This window comes from Betta splendens, chromosome 2 (assembly GCF_900634795.4).
Source record: "Betta splendens chromosome 2, fBetSpl5.4, whole genome shotgun sequence".
In the NCBI taxonomy this organism is placed as follows: Eukaryota; Metazoa; Chordata; class Actinopteri; order Anabantiformes; family Osphronemidae; genus Betta; species Betta splendens.
This window is the reverse complement of record NC_040882.2, coordinates 18314895-18334319: the sequence shown is the minus strand read 5'-3', so window position 1 is coordinate 18334319 and position 19425 is coordinate 18314895. Positions and strand designations below refer to the sequence as shown.

Below are 19425 nucleotides of genomic sequence, written 5' to 3'. Positions count from 1 at the left end.
GTGTGTGTGTGAGTAAAAGACATACCACAGTACAAAGGTGGCTGTATCTGTATTTACTGTACTGTATGTGCTTGTGTGTTTCGCTGCAGAAGGTTATTCTTACACTGCGGAATGAGAACAGTTTGGGATTAGCAAAATATTTGCACATAGAGAAGCCTTATGTATTCTTTTGCGACTTTTCACCATCACTTGCTGATTCTCTCTGAGCCGTCTTTTATGTTGGGGTTGCAGGGTTTTAATGTGATGTAACGTTGTTCGCTGTATCCCAGCGATTGGAAGCATTGTACCTACACAGACTGGACACAAGTCCTACAACAGCATAAATAAAAAAATAGATGGTTGGAGTCTGTGTCCTCAGCCACATGTGTGAATTCATGTGGTCGCACGGCAGTCACTGCAACAAAGTGGGTTCAGTGTAGAGGTTGTACATATATTTGTTAATGTTACTATATATGCAGTACGTGTGTGTTGGGGGAGACACCACCAGACAGCAGTCATTATTATACTGTATATTTGCAGTCAGCTCAAACTCAGAGAACAGTGACAGACTTTGAGAGATCATCAGGAGAAACAATAAAATAAAAGAACGGAAGGAAATGCTCAATGTTGTTTTTATCTACACAGAATATCACTTTAACCCCAAACCCAGACCCTCCCTCTTTCCTCCCGTACACGTTTCAAATAGTAATAAACAAATAAAACACGCAGTGGAATAAACAAAACTGCAACACAACAGTCTGCACTCTTAGTATGTCAGAAAACGAGGATTCAAACATTTCTGGTGTTTGAGGTGAACGAGAAGCGCTTGTTTTTAGAACAATCTCAAATTCATCCAAGCTCATAAATTTTACTGAACTGGTGAAAAATGTGGCAATTCATCAGTGGAGTTGCTTTAAAAAACTCTATTTGGACAGATCAAGTGCTCCTTGTCTTTAATTTGACAAACACTAGAAACCCGACTTCTACTTCGAGGGTCATAGGAACGATGAAAAGGCAAAGTCCAGGAGGAGAGTTCGTACCTTTAGAATATGCTTTGTCTAAAAATCACTCCATTGTCATAATTTTCTTTCTTTTGCATTGTTTCAGAAACTGATTTCACAGGTTAGGGGTGATAGAAAATACTTCATACATTGAAAAGCTGCATCCAACATTAGAAGTAATGCCTCCTTACAGAGAAACTGATTTGAAATAAGTCAACAAAAAGAAGAGAATTCAGCAAAAAAGTGAAGCGCTGATAAAAAAAAAAGAAAAAGGAAAAGGAAAAGGAAGGAATCTAAAAGGAGGAAGAGTAAAAGACAGGGAAGCAGTTGGGGTGAAGAGTGTACGGAGGATAAAATAAGCCAAATGACAACATAACAACATTTTCCCATGCATTCTTTTCAGTCCCTGTATGGAAAAACAAAAATGAATGAAACACAAGAGACTGAAATAGCCTCAAGTTGTTATCCTCCAGTTGTCTTAACTTTTATTCCTTATAAATTTGTACAGGTTTTCTTCCACTCCTGAGCTCCTCTGTTGCCGACAGCCAGTGAGGCCGAGTGAAGCTCTGACGTTCAGACAGGAGGCTGAAGCTTTCTCTCTGTCTCATTAGGGGACATAAATAAGAACTTTGTCCTTTCATAAAACCATTCTTGTCTAGTCAGCACCAACCATTTAAAAAACCTCAGCTGTCAATCAAACAGTTCGACGGCGTCTGCTGATCTTCGTCCTGACTTTTCGTTTTTCCTCACCTTTGCCTCAGAATCACTTTTAGGTTTCAGTTTCAGAGCTACAACAGGGATGCGAGTGGGTGCTGTAGTGAGGAGGAGAGGAGTGAGTGGAGAGAAGTTTGTTTAAAAAGGAGAAAAGGTGGCGAGACGACCCCTAGAACAAGTCCAAATAAGAGGCGTGTCTCTAGTCTTCGCTTTGTTGTGGCAACGCCAAAAAGGTTGCGCGTTAGTAAGGATCGAATCCCGCCCGGGGAGGTGGTTGCCAAGGTGACGGAGGATGTGGAAACAGGCTGGTGGAGGACTTCTGTGCTGTGGGGGGGGGGCAGGCAGGGCTTCTGGAGTCTCTCTAAAACATCATGGGGGTCTTCAGAAATGGTCGGGAGTCTAGGTAGGATAGAAAAACATACGCGAGAATCAGTAGCTGCAGCTGTGCAAAATGTAAAAGATCCATTCCCATTAGTCACATTGGACACATTTGGTGCCCTTTGTGAGTCAAGTGAATACAAACAGATGAAAAGGAGCCGATGCTGTGCAAATGACATCATCAGGGAGACATGGAGAGCAGCGAGGGGAGACATTATTTACTAAAACAGCCCAAAACCAAACAGCACATGCGGCGGCAGCTCCAACAGGACAGGAGGCAGAGTTTATCTGCACAAATACGATAAGACAGGGAAACAGCAGGTAAATGACACACTCAGAACTATTTGGGTTTGACACCAGAAGATGAATACAGTATGAGACTAGGTGGCGCCGTTTGTTTGAACCCATCCATTATTTGTGTGTGTGACGTGCAAAGGTTTTGTAACATACGGCCCTAATATAGATGAAAGTGAATAGTAGTTGGTTCAACTTCTGTGCACGCTGAGCTTATTTGCCTGGTGCCATCGTGTTTTATCATCAGCGTAGACCATGACATCACCTCCACTGAGTCACAGATCAGCTTGTACAGTATGTTCGGGAAATGAACAGATCCATGACTTTGGTCAAGGCCCGTCTTTGTGTCATCGGGCCATAAAGCCCAGTGTGAGGCTGCTGCTGTTCAGTCTGGTCCATCCGGTCAACGTCCTGCCTGCTTCAGGACGATGCTTGTGTTTTGTTTAGCTTCTCTGACCGATTGCTTGTATTTCACCCATAGGCAGCTTTAGGTTCGTATCGCAATTCAGTCAGCAGCAGCGAAACGCGGACCTGAAACTGCACAGGGCATCAACTGGAAGAACGGGTGCTTAGAAAGCGGAGCTTATCCACGTTCTGAATAGAACTTAGACCATGGAGGCGGTGCTGACCGGAGCTCCTTCGGACGCAGCCCAGTGAATGTGGTCAGCGCATGTTCTCCCACTGAGCTCCGGCCACAGAGACCTTCCTTCAGGAGCGTGACCTGGACCATTTCACTCGTTGCTTCCGACCGACAGACTCCACTTGATGTTTGGTTCACGTCCGACGCTCGGTGCTTCTCCTCATTATTAAAGCCGGGGCTCTCCCTTCACGCGGCGTCCGTTTACGATAGGAATCTCATATCTCCAATTTTGCCGGGGTCGGCGCTCGCCCCGTTCGCCTCCCTCTCCCTCTCTCTCATTTCACCTCCGTCCTTCTCCTTCCGCTCCCCGCGGTGCTGTTGCTGCACCCACCCACCCACACACACACACACACACACACAGGCGCCCGTGCACACACACACACGCAGCCGGCCGGCGCACGCGAGCGCACCTTCCTCTCCCCGCGGTGTCATTGTTTTCTGCGAACGTTGCAAAGTGTTTACATTTCTGCATAACAGCAACCATAAACCTGCCCTCCCTCCTTTCTCATCTTTCCATCCTGCACTTCTCCTTCTCCTGCCTCTTTCTTTTTTTTTTTTTTAACGTGCCCTCCTCAGCTCTTTAATCGTCATCATCTTACCCTCTCATTTTGTCCTCTATTCATCATTCTTTGGTTTTTTTGGTATAAAACAGGCTCGTGGTCTCGAGGTGTTGGAATAAAAAAACTTTCTTAAATTTTCTCTTTCATCTCCTGCTCGTTTCCTCCTTCATATTCCCTGCCTTCCCTCCTTTTCATCCCTCTCATCTCCTGCCCTTCCCTATTTTTATCACTCCATGATCCACTCAAACCCCCTGCTCTCCTCCTTTCATCCCTCTATTCTACATGCATCCCTCCTCCTCCTCCTCCTCCTCTTCGCCTCCCCTCTGCTCCCTCCTGTCCTCTATCTGTTACGCTCATATTATTTTTATCCCGACCCATTCTTCTCTCTGTCCTCTCCTGTCCTTTCTGTTTCTCCTTTAGGCAGCAGCTTTGGCCTGGTGTTTAAATTCTGTCCTGAAACTTAAAAACTTAAAGCAGCTTTGATTCCGCTCTGTCCTTAAAGTCCGTCTGACAGCTGCTGCGCTGAAGGCACCGCTACCGTGTATGTCTGATCAGGGGCAGGTGAGATCTCTGCACTCTGTCTGCTTGTTCTCTGCGACTTGTAATGAATGGCCACATCATGATCGCAGGGAGCAAAGCACTCGTTTGACTTTTTAATCTTGGAAGTTAAAAACTTCAGTTCGGCGAATCAAACTGTGAGGATCAGCTGTTTGGTGGCAGCGAAGTGGTGCCGGCGTATTAGAGACGCTGAATTTAAATTCTCATGGTTTCTGGTTCACACATTGTCTATTTTTATTCATCAGCCATTAATTATTGCCAGTTAAGAATAAATTGACTGGATAAAATATAAAGCTGAATAAATGTTTTGTGTAAAACTACGTTTTATGTTGAGCCTGTGTTTCAGTTCCCGTGAGTCTGAAAGTTTTAGTGTTGTCTGATTTTTGCTTTTACTTTTGCTGTTCTCCACATGTGCAAATACAACTACTGTGAAGTTAGAACTAGAAGAAGAACTACAACCCAGTACTGAACCCTGAGACTCTGTGTTCACCTGGTCTGGAGCGTGTGCTGCCCATACATTTGTGGAAATCTGATTAATTGTATAAATCTAGGTTTGAGCATATTTATTATTGTCCTATTACCAGGACACACACACATGAAGGCAGACCTTTGTAAAATAAATATATATATCTTTTTCTTCTCCTCCTCCTTTTTTGTGGGTCCCACTTCTCAACCCGGTCTCTCTTCCCCTCTCGCCCCCATCTGTCACCGTAAAAAGCACACCTAGGCGCCCGGCTGTGTGTGTGTGTGTGTGTGTGTGTGTGTGTGTGTGTGTGTGTGTGTGTGTGTTGTCCTGGTTAAAAATGACGTTGACCTGCCTTGTTAAAAGTCTATCAGCCGGGTGGAGGAAATGTCACCAGGTCCTGGAACAAGGTCACATTTTTCAAGTCCCTGTCCCAGGAAATCAGCACGCCCCCCCTCCTCCCCCTCCTCCCCCCGCTTTCCCTCCTGTCCTCCTTTCTTTCCTCTTCCTCATTTGGGGTACATCCCCCCTTTTCCTTTCTTTTACTCCCCTCTTTGCTTTTGTCTTGTGCCTCTGTTCCCCTGATTTTCCACTTCACCTCCTTCTTTTCTCCTCAGTTTTCCTAATCCCCCATTTTTATGCTTTATTTATCTTTATTTTTAAAGAGGTAGAACAAATTTTTATCTTTTTAGTTTTCTCCTTTGATCATCTGTTCTTCCTCTTTTCACCCTATTAAAGGTTCGCCCTCCCGTAGTTCTCTGCTCTTCCCTTCTCCGACTCTTCTCCCACTTCATCCCTGGGGTCCCACCTCCATCTTTTTACTCCTCCATCCTTTACTCCGTAAATCAGATTTCACTCCTGTCTCATTTTCAGCCAGTTTTTTGTCTTTTTTAACACTAGTCTACACCCTTAGATTTTATTTTATTTGTTCATCTCAGCCATTAATCTCTTGTCCTTTTCCTCCATTTGCTCACATCTCATCCTACCTCAATTTCTTCCATTTTGTTATGACCAATTAGTCCGGTCAGCTTCCAACAACCAGGAGAACCTGGTCTTTTCTCTCGTTCCTTCCCCTCCTTCTTCTTGCTCTCCCTCTGTTTCTGATTGTAATGCGATGTCTTTCTTTGTATTCAGCAGTTTTCACCTCACTTGTTAATTAAGAGTGTGGAAGGTGAGAGGCAGGGGAGACGAGTGTGTGTTTGTGTGTATAAGAGTGAGTAAACCACCCTAGGTGCAAAATGCTTTTATGGCAGGAGGGATGAGTGTGTGTGTGTGTGAGCAAGGCAGCAAAGGGGTCCTACTGGGCCAATCAACATTAATGAAATCAGGTGGGTCTGTGTGTGTGTGTATGGGTGTGTGTGTGTGGTAGTGCTTGGCTTGCAGAAGTGAAGGGATCTAAAAGGGGTCTAAAGAGGAGAGAGAGAGCTAATTAGAGTACCCTGTCTCACCAGAGTGTGTGTGTGTCAAACACACATTCACTAAACTGCACGACTACCGCACACACACACACACACACACACACACACACACACACACACACACACACACACACACACACACACACACACACACACACACACCGAGTTTGAAGTGAAGGTTTTCAATGTCAGGGAGGACTGAGCACAGCTGGTGGAAAGAGAGGATGGCACATGAATACTGACACGCACACATCCCTGCTGTACTTGTGAGGACCCTTATTGGCATAATGTATTCCACAAGCCCGTAAAGCAAACCTAAACCTAATTCAAACTTCCCCGGACCAAGTTTCAACCTTGACTCGGCCCTAGTGTAGAGGTAAGGAGCATACAAACAGTCCTCACCTTCATCAAATGGTGCCTCTTCTATATAATAAAATAGAAATGGCCAATTTACAACATTGGCCCTCGTCCAAATGATCCTTGCGCTTAAATAAATATAAGAAATCATTTCACATTGAAAAACATTTCATATACTGTAACTTTTCCATTAAGGCCTCAACTTCCAATTGTCCATCTTTGCAGTCCTGCAGCTGCCGTAAAAGAGAAATACTTTCCAAAAATGTCCTCAGTTCACAAAAAGAGCGTTTTTTTTCTTCCCAAAGTTTCAGAAGATGTTTTCAGATTTCACAATGTTCCAGAAGGGGCTTCCTGGTCTACATAATGTCCTCCCTGTCCAAAACGTTCTCTTATCAGCTGGGCCTATTTTTACACACACCACTACTTCATGGACATTCTCTAACTTTAACAAAGGCCTACTTGCTAACATCAACTGCAACTTAATTCTGCTTTGACCCTAAAACAAACACTAACCTTTGTCCCTACAGAGGACAAGTGCTCAAATTTGTGGCACTTGTTTGTCTATACAAATATAAAAAGATGTGTACACACTACATGCAGTGTAGCACGGGTGATAAGGTCGACATCAGGGATAGGCCACGACATGTGTGTGTCTGCTTAATGTCTCCTGGGTCCCCGACACGACACACAAACACGCACGCACGCACGCACACACGCACACACGCACGCACACACACACACACACGCACACACACCACGTGTCTTATCAGTGTGCGTACCTGACTGAGAGTCTGTTTGCTTCATGTTCATTTTTTCATTGTTTTGATGTGTGTCAGTGATCGCACCAGTATACTGTGTGTGTGTGTGTGTGTGTGTGTGTGTGTGTGTGTGTGTGTGTGTGTGTGTGTGTGTGTGTGTGTGTGTGTGTCTGTGTGCGTGTGTTCCGTCTAGTACCTTGTACAGCGCCGTTGTCTTGCTGGTTTCCATTAAGTTCAGGTTTATCCTCAGCTACAGCAGCATCTGGTATAAAACACAAAGACAATACAGCCTCAATGGGTCGGCCATCAAGAGGCAAACAACATTGTAGTGTTGTGTGCAGGTCAAAAACAATCTGCACAAAGACAGACAACCCACAAACATTTGTGCAGAGATTTACTTTTTAGATCTACTTTTTGGATCAAAGTAAAACACGGATCTGAAATACATCCTGAATGAAGCAACTGCTCAAAGGTTTTTTTCCTTTTTTCACAGTAATGTTTGAATTTTGAGTGACTGGAAACAATTAAGAGCAGGAATGTAAGCCAAGGCAGGAATAAGCACATATAAAATTAATTATATAAGAAGAACAGATTAAAAAATAAGAATGAAAGCTGTGGAAATGATTTGGAGTAAACAGTGCAGCCAGAAACGGAAAGGAGCCTGTAAATAAAGCACCAGACATCCTGTCGCACCGTTCTTGCTGTTGTTGGCGACGTGCAGCGGCTCTGGAGAGGGCGAGGACGAGTGTTTCAGAGCGTCCTCCACCCGCTCCCTCCTCTTCGACTCGAACTCCAGAGCCTCCTGCAGCTTCCTCTTGGCCTTCTTCTCCTTCTTCAGACGCTTCTGGATTGAGGCTAACGGGGAAAAGAAGGAGCAAGAAGTATGTAAGAAGTAACATCCCTATGGATCCGGGGGGGGGGGGCTCTCCTGACCTCGGCTCTGTAGCTCGGAAGTGAGCTGTCGTTCCAGACTCTCCCTCATCTCTCTTTCTCTGTACAGCTCCATCTTCAGCTCTCGCTTCTCCGCCTGGATCTGTTTGTCCTGCGCTCGGGCGTTCTCCACCGCCACCTTCAGCAGCCCCTGAGGAACACGCAGAGACAGACCAGTAAATTGACAAGATGTACAAAACAGTAACCGTGACATTCCCAACTCAAGTTTATACACACGGCTTTGCCTTGTTTGTTGCTATCAGCTTGTAAAAATCTAAACACAAATCTTCATTTTACGGTAAATCGTCCTGGAGCTACTCTACTCTACCTGTACATTAAAATCCTGCTCTAAACCCCATAGTTGTAGGCGTGTTCAACCGTCAGACCTGTATGTTGGTGAGCAGGGTCTCCACAGACGACAGGCCGTCAGCGAACAGGAATGGAGCAGGAAAGCCGGGGGGTAAAGCTTGTCCCAGCGGAGAGTCTTCTGCGAACAGGCGTTAACAACACTGAAACGTTTCCATTTGCTTTACATCGAATTTGGTCACAACGATAAAACGAGGAGGTGATCTTTAAGGTAAATAACTCATTTCTAGCAGATACACAAAGGGTGTTTCTGTCAGTGTTTCACTGTCGCAACCTTCAAGTGAAGTTTATGAAATTTCGATGTTTACAAAGGTATAAAAAGCAACGAAGCAGCATAAGAGAAATCAATTATACCAAACACACACACACACACTGAAGTCGTTAGTATTCAGACAATCATGTGTGGTACTAATTGGCAAGGATTAAAGACATCCGTGATTTGTATGTGTGTTCATTGCGGGTGCGTCACAGTCTCTGCTCAGCCCTTAATGCCCACAACTCTGACAACTGGGTTAACTCTGCTGTGAAATTAACGCTGATTAAGACGCACTCCAACTCACACACACAATCTCTACCCTCTATCTGCCACTACATCCGTGAATCCCTCCACTCTGCCCTTCCTCTTTCTCTTCCGTATCACTCATCTTCAATTTTTCTCCACTTCCACACTTGTTTTTCCGTCATCTTAATTTTCCACCTTCCTTTTTCTGTCACTCAATGTCAGAACTTAATTTATTTCTTACCCCTTCATTTTTATCCCATTTCCACTCTAGACCAGTTTTTCCTTTTATTTGTTTTCATTCTTTCTTTAAATGCCAGAAAATGATTTCAATTCTTTTATTACTTTTGTATTCTGTACTTTTCCTTTTCTTTTGTCTTTGCATCTCTTTAGGTTTTTTAGTTCTTTTGGGACAAATATCACGGTATTCTCAGAATGGAGCAAGGAGGACTGAACAGGAATGAAAGGGTGTAATTGGCAATGCTGCAAACGATGAATAAAAAGGCGATATGTATGTGGAACATTCAAAAGGAAAACTTTTACTTATCACATGTTTTAGGTACGTGTTAATGTAACGTTTGTTCAGTTTTTCTTCTCCCCCCATTTTGAATATTCCTTATAACTGGCTGTAGTGACCAGAGAATAAACACTTAGTAAACACAAACTCCAGATCAGTGGTGAAAGTTTTTAATTTTCCAACTAGGCTACTTAACTTTGTGTCATAGCAGCACTTTAGTGTTTCTACCATCAAAGTTTTCAAGGGCACCAGTGTTTAGGTCAGTGTCACTATTAAAAATTATATAATTAGGAAACCTGTCAGCCGGTAATGGATGTTTGGAAGACACAAAGTTGCTACCAAAAATATCACAGCGAAGCGTTAACTTGGTGGATAAATGTAGGTTAAACTCATCCGAGCATCAAACAAAACTCTGCTGTTTTAAAAAATCAAGTCAAAGTCAGCAAACTGCACATATGTTCTCAAAGATGCATGCTCCCCTGGGATTCTGTTTTTCCTTTTTTGCCCTTATTGATTTTGACAGAAGAATTCCCCCTGCTGATGTCTGCAGCGCAGCTTCAGGAGCATGAATGGAGAGGAAGGATGGAGAGTGGAGAACAAGATGAAATCACAATGTGTTATAAGAATGGAAAACACCGAGAGGGTTAAAGCGTGTGATGGAGTGAGGAGAGGCTCCACACGCTTTTAGTGAGTGACCTCCTGACCCCTTTTAGCCATGCCTCCTTCACTTAGCGCTGCTCGCTCACCCCTCTTCCTCCATCTATCTCTCTCCCACTCCCGCCTTCGTTTCTCTGATTGATTGCTCAGGAGACAGATGATCGATAAGTGCAACAGAAAATCCTGACTTTTCTGTTCCTCTGTTTGTGCGTGAGGCCGTATGTTTTTCTCTGCGTGTTGTGTGGCTTCAGTGACTCCATCTTTGTGCGTTTTTGTGTAAATACAGTAGATGACGGAAGCCCTCCTAAGTGAGGATCATTTGTCAGTTGTCAGGAGAAAAAGGGTAAAGGTTTAGATTAACAGCGATGACGAAACATCCCCATGCATATATGTGTGTGTGTCTGTGTGAGTGAGTCCAACCTTTGTCCTTTGTTATTTTCTTGATGGGTGCAGCCGTGTTGGTCAGTGCAACATCTGCATCAGCTGACACCAATCCTGTTAAAACAAAGAGTGATGAGTTTGTGTGAATGTGTGTTTGTGCATGCACACAACGTATGCCTGCCTACATTTGATTGGACCAGGGGTCGGCAACCCGTAACCACGCAAAGCTTTTGCCCGCTCTACACAGCTGCCGTAACTAAGAGATACCGGTGCCCATTCGGAAGACGGTCACCAGTCAATCAGGAAACGCGTTCATCCTCAACACCGGCAGCGGTGAGGACACGTCAGGCGTGTGAACCGGGGAGGAGCGCGACTGCGGCAGCGACTGCGATGCAATTTTGAGTGTCGAAAATTTTTTATTTTAAATGTATTTAAATTTTTTTCCGAAGTCACATGGAGCCGCAGTATAAGGATGAAAGAGCCACATGTGGCTCCAGAGCCGCGGGTCGACGACCCCTGGGTTAAACTGTCAGATTGTATTTAGGTGCACATTTAAATGTGTGTCTAAACAGGTACAGAGTTAGACACATGCCAGCTCTGTGCCTCGGCCTGAACGGCTACAGATCAGTGTAAGTATCAGTGGACAGTAGACAGACTTTAATGTACAGTCATATGCAAAGAGATTTTCAGAGCTGCCTTATGGACAAACTCAAGCAACAAATACTCATTATATCAATTCCTCATTATGTGACGTAATGACTTGAAGTAACATGAAGTAAACACATTCATTTATTTTTACATTTTGTCAACAAGGAAGAAATGTCTGACAATGATTACACAAAATGACTGCTTGAAGCTGCAGCAAGATGTTTCTCCAGTGGGAGACAAAGCAGCAGACACAACATTAGATAATAACGTTAAACTGGCAGATACCTTTATGTTTGGACAGTGTAATCTAAGAGAGTGCATTATATTTCATCAGCTCATCAAATCTTTTAAATGTAAAATCTTAATCTGTAAAGATAAAGCTGTCATATAAAAGCAATAAATAAAAGTTGTTTCCGTCTGAATTAGGACAGAAGTACAGTACAGATCTGGGTATAGAACAATTTGATGTATTTTTGAAGTTTTGCGCTTTTATTTAGTTTTATTCTACATGATATTGCTGCCTATTAGTAGTAAAGGGTCACATACTGTTTGCCTGCACCAACCCATCTATACCTCACTACCTGTACTGTAGGTGATGCATTCATTTGTTTGTGGACTGATATTAGGGCTACATATTTATTCACCTGTCAATAATTAAAAAAAAATCAAGTATCAGGTAACAATGAAATACGCATATCACAATTTTCCTATATCATATATCATATTTAGTTTACAATCACATATTCAATTTCACTTGATTAATCTTTGTTCTGCTGTAGCTTTAATGTAGTAGTTTGGTGTGGGAATGTGGGGTGTGTACCCAGTCTTTCTGGTGAGCTGGAAGCCGAGCTGCTGGGCTGTGACTGCAGAGGAGTGTTGGCCTCATCCACAGACGGAGAGAGGGAGGGACTGTCACACACTCTTTCCTGAAAGAAAGGCAGAAATAGGATATGATAAGGTGTACAAGTGAGCAGAGACCTCAACAAAAAGTCTGTTGATGCGACTTATGAGAGGCCTGTTTGGTCCACTGTGGTAATTATTGACAGCAACAGGAAATGGCAGCTATAAACCTGAAAGTTATTGTCTCTAAAATGCTATAACAATAAATTCATTAAATTGAATTCATCATGAATAATATTAAACCATATATTTTATTTTAAATGATTTACTTTCTAAATTGTAGAACCTATAAAAGGTTTTGTAAATGGAATACTTTATGTAGGAGATCCTCAAGGAACCCACTGGGATCCTCTGTTGTTTTAAGCGTTTTTATTACCTTGATGACAGGTGCACGGTGTACATGAGTATGTATCTGCTGGGCTGCAGCTGCCATGTTTGCAATGGTACTGAGGTGATTCATCTGTGACATCGCCATGGCTACAGACGCAGGAGGCAAACCCATGGGTAGCAGAGGGTGGGGCATCATCATGAACGGCAGGTCCAACCCTTAGAAAGAGACAGAGAAAGCACAGCCACACGGGTGAGCTAAAAGTAAGACCTGACAAAACGAGACAGGTGTTAGAAAGTACACAAGGGACAGCTAGTTTGATTGCTAGTGGCAAATTCTGTGACATATTTATCTTTTTTAGGTTTCTATGTATAAAAAAAAGCTTGTTCTTTTGCCGGTTGTCTCATGTCCAAATCAACAAGGTCGAATTTGTTACCAGTAAAATAAAAAACACCGTCAGATTGTTGTGTGCTCTGATAATCACATGGGAGATTTGTTGGAGCATAACAGACATGGCTTCTCCCTATTTTCTATTTGTTTTATCATTTTGACATTTGCGTATTTGAGAAAAAGTGGAGCCAGACGGCTGAAGATGCAGAAGGAGGGACGCTGAGTGATGTTGTGTCTGTGAACTTGTGCTGAACCTGTGCTTGAGGAGAGAGGGAGAGGTGTCATGTCAGTGTCAAATGTCTCGCTAATAAAAGTTGACAAAGCAGTGAAGGGGGGGTTGGGGGCGAAAGGACAGGGCGAAAATGTAGAGGACAAAGGGTTAAAGTGGGATGAGGTGAATGTGTGTGATCAAAGCGTTTTTCTTTTATTTACAGTACATCTTTTTCTGTTACTTCCCTTTTGCTTTGTGTTCTGTCACTTTTTATTATCTGTCTTACGGAAATTTTAATGTGATTCTATTCTCCTGTTGCCTTCTTGTACATTTCTTTTCCTTCCTGCCTTTAGGTCTCTTTATTTCACTTTCTCACCTCTTCCTTTTCTCTTCGTTTCAATTTCACAGGCACGTAAAGTACTAAAAACAACACCGTTTTTAGACCGTGCTTGGAGCCTTTCCATTAACTTTAATTCATGCTTTAACCACAACCTCTCTCAAAGCGTAACCTTGACCATTAACCTTTGACCTTGCACCGCTCTGACCTCACACCGCTCTGACCCTGGAATAGTCCCCCATTTTCAAAAGCTCCCACTAAATGTACGCAGTGAGGAGGAGTCGCCTTAGCTGCCATAAAAAAACAGCCGCGGCTGCTTTCATTCCAATGAAACAATAACACTGATTGCTGTTGTCGTGACGACTGAAGTGATAGAATAATCAATGTGAGTGTTTGTCGCCTCCCGCTGCCTTATGTGTGTGCGCACAAAACAGTTACTTCTATAAGAAACAGAGCCAGCATTAATGTGTTTCTGTTTGTTTGCATGTCTCTCTGTTTGTGTGTGTGTATTGATGAATTGAGTCATTTAGTAGAGTGTGTGCTGATTAATCCAGGCAGAGTGTTAATACAGGAGATGGGAACAGATTAAATGGCGTGCATTAACAAATATTGCCACCCCTGTAAACACACGTCTTGTGTCTGTGTGTGGATTTACACTGGATCTCTGTTCACATGTGTAAATGTGTGCACTCACTGTTGGCCAGTAGCTGCTGCTGCTGCTGCTGCTGCTGCTGGAGCTGTTGCTGATTGACAGCTCCCATGGCCGGGCCCCTCCCACCTGCTCCTCCTCCTGCCCCTCCCCCTCCTCCAGTTCCACCTCCTACTGCTGGTGCTCCTCCCCCTCCTCCTCCTCCTCCGCCGTGTGCTCCAGCAGGAGGGCTGGTCAGACGCTCCTTGTCCCAGGAACACTCGCTGCCTCCTGGGGAAAGATGAAGACACACGGCTGTTTTGACGTTCATCCTCTGAAGTGACGGAAAACTGCAGAAATATATAATATACTGGACAAATACTGGAAACAAATACTGGAAATGTGACTTGTCCATCTTATTACGCCCAGTTCACACGTGATGCATGTACCTTTATTATATATAAATATAGAATATTAAACAGCACATAAGCAGATTACAGTGACGGCCTTTTTTTCGTCTAATTTCATCAACTTAAAGTGATGAAGTGAGTTTTGTGAAGTTTTGCATGCAGTAGCACGAGTACTGCTCAGAGACAGGTCGGCAGCAGGGGCCTGACAGTGTGAGGGAGGTGGTGCTCACCACCGCAGGCGCATTAAAGGGCTCCTGATTGAGTTAACGACTTTTTTACAGCATGTGTATATTAAAAAACAGCTCAGAAGCAGGAGGCACTGCTCTGTCACACTTCTGAACACCAGGAGTGGGTCACTTTTAAAAATCAACAACTGATCTCACATCAGCAGCAGGGTTCATGGGTTTTCATTCCTTCCTGGCACCATTACATTACATTTTGGGCTGTGTTAGTGTTACAATAGCATCTCTCCGTCATCAGTCCTGCTGGTGGTAATTTTACCTCTGCATTCAGAATCGTGTACTTTATACGACCTTGGAGCACGAACACAGGGACGATCATCATGTTTATCACTTTTACCTTTTAACTTCAGAGCTTTCATTTTTGTTGAAACACTTTGTTCACACCTTCATCCCAGGGCCTCCTCTCTCCCTCCCTCTCTCAGTGTAATGCAGCCTCTCTCGCCCGCCACTTCTCTCTCCCTGCTCCCCCATTCCCTCCTTCATCCATCTTCATCTCCCTCCATTAGTTTGAATTAGCAACCGTCTCTCTCTATTATTGCCTACTGAATTCCCTGTGCTGTGTGTGTGCATGTGTGTGTGGATGACAGCTGGGCCTCATCCCCTCTGCCATTTACACCAGGGAAGAAAAGAAGTATAAACAGATGGGCAGATGTTCTCTCTCTCTTTCTCACACACACAAAAACACACACTTCTATTTTTTCCCCGGCCTTGTCCTCTCCGTTCCTGCCTCTCTCCTCTGTCACTTTCTTTCTTTTCTTGCACTATAGGGCTTTTCCTGTTTCCTCTCTGTCTACCTCTGTTTTTTTGTCTGCTAGGGCATTAAATAATGACAAAGCCCATCACAGGTCACCGTGTAGATGAAAATATTTCATACGATTAAAAGCAACGTACATATCTTTTTTTTTAGTTCACTTTTTTTCACCAAAGCTGTGTTATAATTACAACTCTAACATCACCATGTACATGGGACGGTGACGTACTAGTACACAGCTCAGGTCAACTCAACTTTAAGGCTCCAGGCCTTAAAAATATGCACCACAACCTGTAAACACTGCTGTTGATGCTTTCCATTACATTTTTCAGCATTTTAGGATCTCTAACTAACCTTTAGTGTAATTCAGATAAGAGTTTACAGAGGATTTTAACCTGCAGAGAAAACAAACTATCCTGGATGGAACTACTGTACTGTCCACACCTGAGTGGTAATAATATTACATGTACATAAGTACATGTTTAATCAATTGGTTGTAATACATAATAATATGTTTGCAAGCACTTATTAAACTATTATTGTTCTAGTCAAAGTCTGTATCTCCTCCCATTGGTCCAAAGGTGAAGACTGTAACTGTTGGTTACAGGACACGTTAATAAATGTCCTTATAACTATTAACTACACTATAGTGTCTTTTAAACATTCTTCATTTGTTTTAAAGAAAACTATTGAATAACGGTGTTTAGTAACAGCAACATTTGTACAACATCAAATAAAAGTAGTGCCACTTTAAATTAGCTAATGCTCCTCTCTTTGTGCTCTTCATCTTGTTTTACTCCTCTGTCTCTTCTTTCCTGTCTATATCTCACTCCCAGTCACAAAGATATGGTTTCTCGTGACACATCAAACTGTCCTCCCTCGCTCCAATCTCTGTTTTTGTCATTTTATAAATAAAAGAGGAACTGATTGACAGTCACTGAGCAGGTCAAACCTCAAGTGATCGACTTTCAACCATCAAACAGCAAAATATCTTTTCTTTTCCTTCTTTTTTGCACGTCCTAAATATCCGTTCCTCTCATAATGACTCTTTTTGCCCTCTGTCCTTCCTCACTTTATTTTTCTTTTTCAGTTACACACTTGTTCCTTTGCTCCATTGTCCACTGCAGTTTCCCAGGCTGGTGCGAGTGTGTGTTACAAAGAAAATAAGGTCGGACAATGAAAAGAAAGCTTTCTGCGAACTTACAAAAGAAAAATCACTGAATTCTGAATGAAACAATAGGAGACACAAAGTGGGAGAAGCAGAAGAACCGCGGGAGGGAATAAATAAAAAACGACAAGTCAAAAGAGAATTAAATGAGAATAGAGGAAGGGTAACTCTATCAGCCCATTTGCCAGGTCAGCTGAAAAAAAGGAAGAAATGGAAAAAGGAGAAAGGAAAATAGAAACAGGAGAGTCTGGGTGGAAACAGGAGGAAGGTTGCACTCTTTTCTTCTCTCCTTGCTTTTTGTTTTGTCTCCTTTTAATAATTCAGGGACGCAAACACAGCAGAGATGGAGTGTGTGTATGTGTGTTCATATGCATGTCACCTATGAAAAACACAGATGGCTCCGGCTTTACATCATCCTAACAGCAAACTTTGCTTAGTTGTTACTACAGCTTAACTAAAATGTCTGCACAATTCAGTTTATTAATACAGAATCGAATCGTAACATAAGTCATTAAGGCAAGTAAGACCGTACAGAACACAAACTGTAATTATGCAGGAAAGCCAACACATTCCACAGCAGCACCAGGAAACTGTGGACAAACTCCAGTAGAACCAGGAGCAGGGCCGGTGGCCGGCTGCAGTGAGGGGATGGAGAAAAGTCTTGTTAAAACTTGTTAATTCCAATAATAATCTCCATAACGTGGTTTTGCAGGTGACGTGCACTGAATTGTGTTTGGGAATTGATTGCCCTGAAGAGCTGAGCAAAAAACAGAAACAAACAGCTGTGATTACAGTACGAAAAAAGGGGGCTTCTCACTTCATCTTTTCTTTAACAACCCAGTATATTGCATTAACCTCATTACAGAATTCCCTGTGAAGTGAGTTAAGTCTTATATGACCATGATTTCATGAAAATGGAAGCCAGTGAGCAGAGTGAAAAGAAAGAAACTGAATATTATTGAAACCTGACCAGCACTTAGACACACACACACACACACACACACACACACACACACACACACACACACACACACACACACACACACACACACACACACACACACACACACACACACACACACACACACACACACACCAGCATGTAATCAAGGACTCTATCGTGCGTCCATATGTTTGCACTCAGACAAATGTTGAATGTGATCTCAGTGAGAGAGACAATCTGTGACATGAGATCAGCTCCAGTTTCAATACTAAATAATACTCCTCTCCTCTTCTTCGGTTTCCACGTGTGGATTCATTTTTTTTTCCTCCCTGCAGGCACCGTCATGTTTTACAGTTCGTTATGTAAAACGAAGCGGGTTGGGACGATGGTAAATAAAGGTAATCGATCCTCAGGGGACACTCAGGAAAGAAGATAAAGGTAGAGGTGTGAGAATGGACAGAGGAATCTGACAAATACAGACTACAGAGGCGGCAGCGGTGGCCTCTGTTGCTGTTGAACTCATGTAAAGCGGAGACCTGCAGCCATGAGGGACGCTGCATCCATGGTGCTGGGCTTTAACGCAGGCCGGGCCCCAGGGTTCCCAGCATCGCGCTGCCTCTGCTGTCTGGGCTGCTTCCCAGAGTGCAGCCTGGTGCCGCGTGGTGAGGTGAGCGATGCCCAGCTCGTCTGTTGGATCAGAACACGTGGCCCAGCGTTCGCGCCTGCATCCGTGGATCTGGGCCATCCTGTCGCTCAATCGGCTCCTTCCTTGGACCACCTTTGATAGTCAGTGACTGCTGCAGACTGACGACACCCCAACAGAGCTGCAACGTTGGAGTTGTCATCGGACGCCTTTGGCAAACTCACTTAATTTGTTGGATGTTCCATGATTTTTCCAGAACGTTCACTTGCTGCCTAACACATCCTTCCATTAACAGGAGCCTGAGGATCAGTGTTTTCACTTCCTGTCAGCGGTCGGACTGTTGGGCCTGATCAGAGTGTAATGTGTCCGTTGTCAAGTGAACAAATCGTCTAGAAATGAATATTTTCCATTTCGTAAACTGGCAACACATAAAAGCAGGGAGCCTCCGCTGACAGCAGGTTCTGTTTGCCATGTGTTTGTGCGGTTCCTGCATGACTCGGATACTGAGGAAGACGACGCATTTGACTGTGTGTTCTGTACCTGCGTTGGAGTGAAGATCATCGTTGTCGGACTCGTTGCCGTTCTGCAGAGTCATCATCATCTTCATCTTCTGGAGCTTCTGGAGCTCAGCCATGGCTGCTGCAGTCAGACCTGCGACACGCAGACGCACATCATCATCATCACCGCGACAACCGGCTGCACACACTCACGGCTTTAACCCTTAACAGCCGCAAATAAGATCTATCAAGTTCTCACAGTCAACCAATCACTGCCCTTGTTAACGCCTCACCAGACTGCCTTTACCCATCATGCTTTGCACCTACGCCCAGCTGTTGCTGTCAATTTCCCGACTGTGGGAGCGTTTGGCTGAAGTGTTTCAGGGTGTGAGTGCTGTTTTGAGACGCCTCAGGGCTGGTGTCTATTCACTGATACACAAACGCAGGGTAACAAAACACGCACACAAACAGTGTACGCACCCCCACCACTTGTCGTACACAAACATGCACGCTCTTTTGTATGGACTAAGATCCCCGGCTCTGTGCGCTGACCTGGAACTGACTTCTATACACAACAACCAGCAGAGTGAGAGAGATGACCCCATGTGTGAGCGTGTGTGTGCGCACTTTACTTTGTAAATGCACCACATGCACGTGTGTTAATGTTGATGCGAGCCTCTTTTGCATTGTGCTGAGTGTGTATGTACAGCTTGCCTTCATGTCCAAAAGTGTCTGTGACAGGCAGGCTTATCTCTGTGTGTGTGTGTGTGTGTGTGTGTGTGTGTGTGTGTGTGTGTGTGTGTGTGTGTGTGTGTGTGTGTGTGTGTGTGTGTGTGTGTGTGTTTAGGTCAGTTGGTTT

General features: G+C 43.8%; 1 protein-coding gene across 1 annotated transcript in view; it reads right to left on the bottom strand.

Moving 5' to 3' along the window:
- Positions 1-494: 494 nt before the first annotated feature.
- The window catches only part of LOC114849855 (dachshund homolog 2-like), a 31196-nt gene continuing 12265 nt past the window's right edge, over positions 495-19425 (bottom strand). The window contains exons 4-13 of the mRNA XM_055502465.1: positions 18610-18720; positions 13979-14203; positions 12395-12564; positions 11939-12044; positions 10510-10584; positions 8437-8537; positions 8054-8201; positions 7814-7975; positions 7317-7382; positions 495-2093 (exon numbers count right to left, since the gene is read on the bottom strand). Of these exons, the coding sequence (XP_055358440.1) occupies positions 2056-2093; positions 7317-7382; positions 7814-7975; positions 8054-8201; positions 8437-8537; positions 10510-10584; positions 11939-12044; positions 12395-12564; positions 13979-14203; positions 18610-18720 (1202 nt within the window). The 3' untranslated portion in view covers positions 495-2055. The remainder of the gene's footprint in view (positions 2094-7316; positions 7383-7813; positions 7976-8053; positions 8202-8436; positions 8538-10509; positions 10585-11938; positions 12045-12394; positions 12565-13978; positions 14204-18609; positions 18721-19425) is intronic.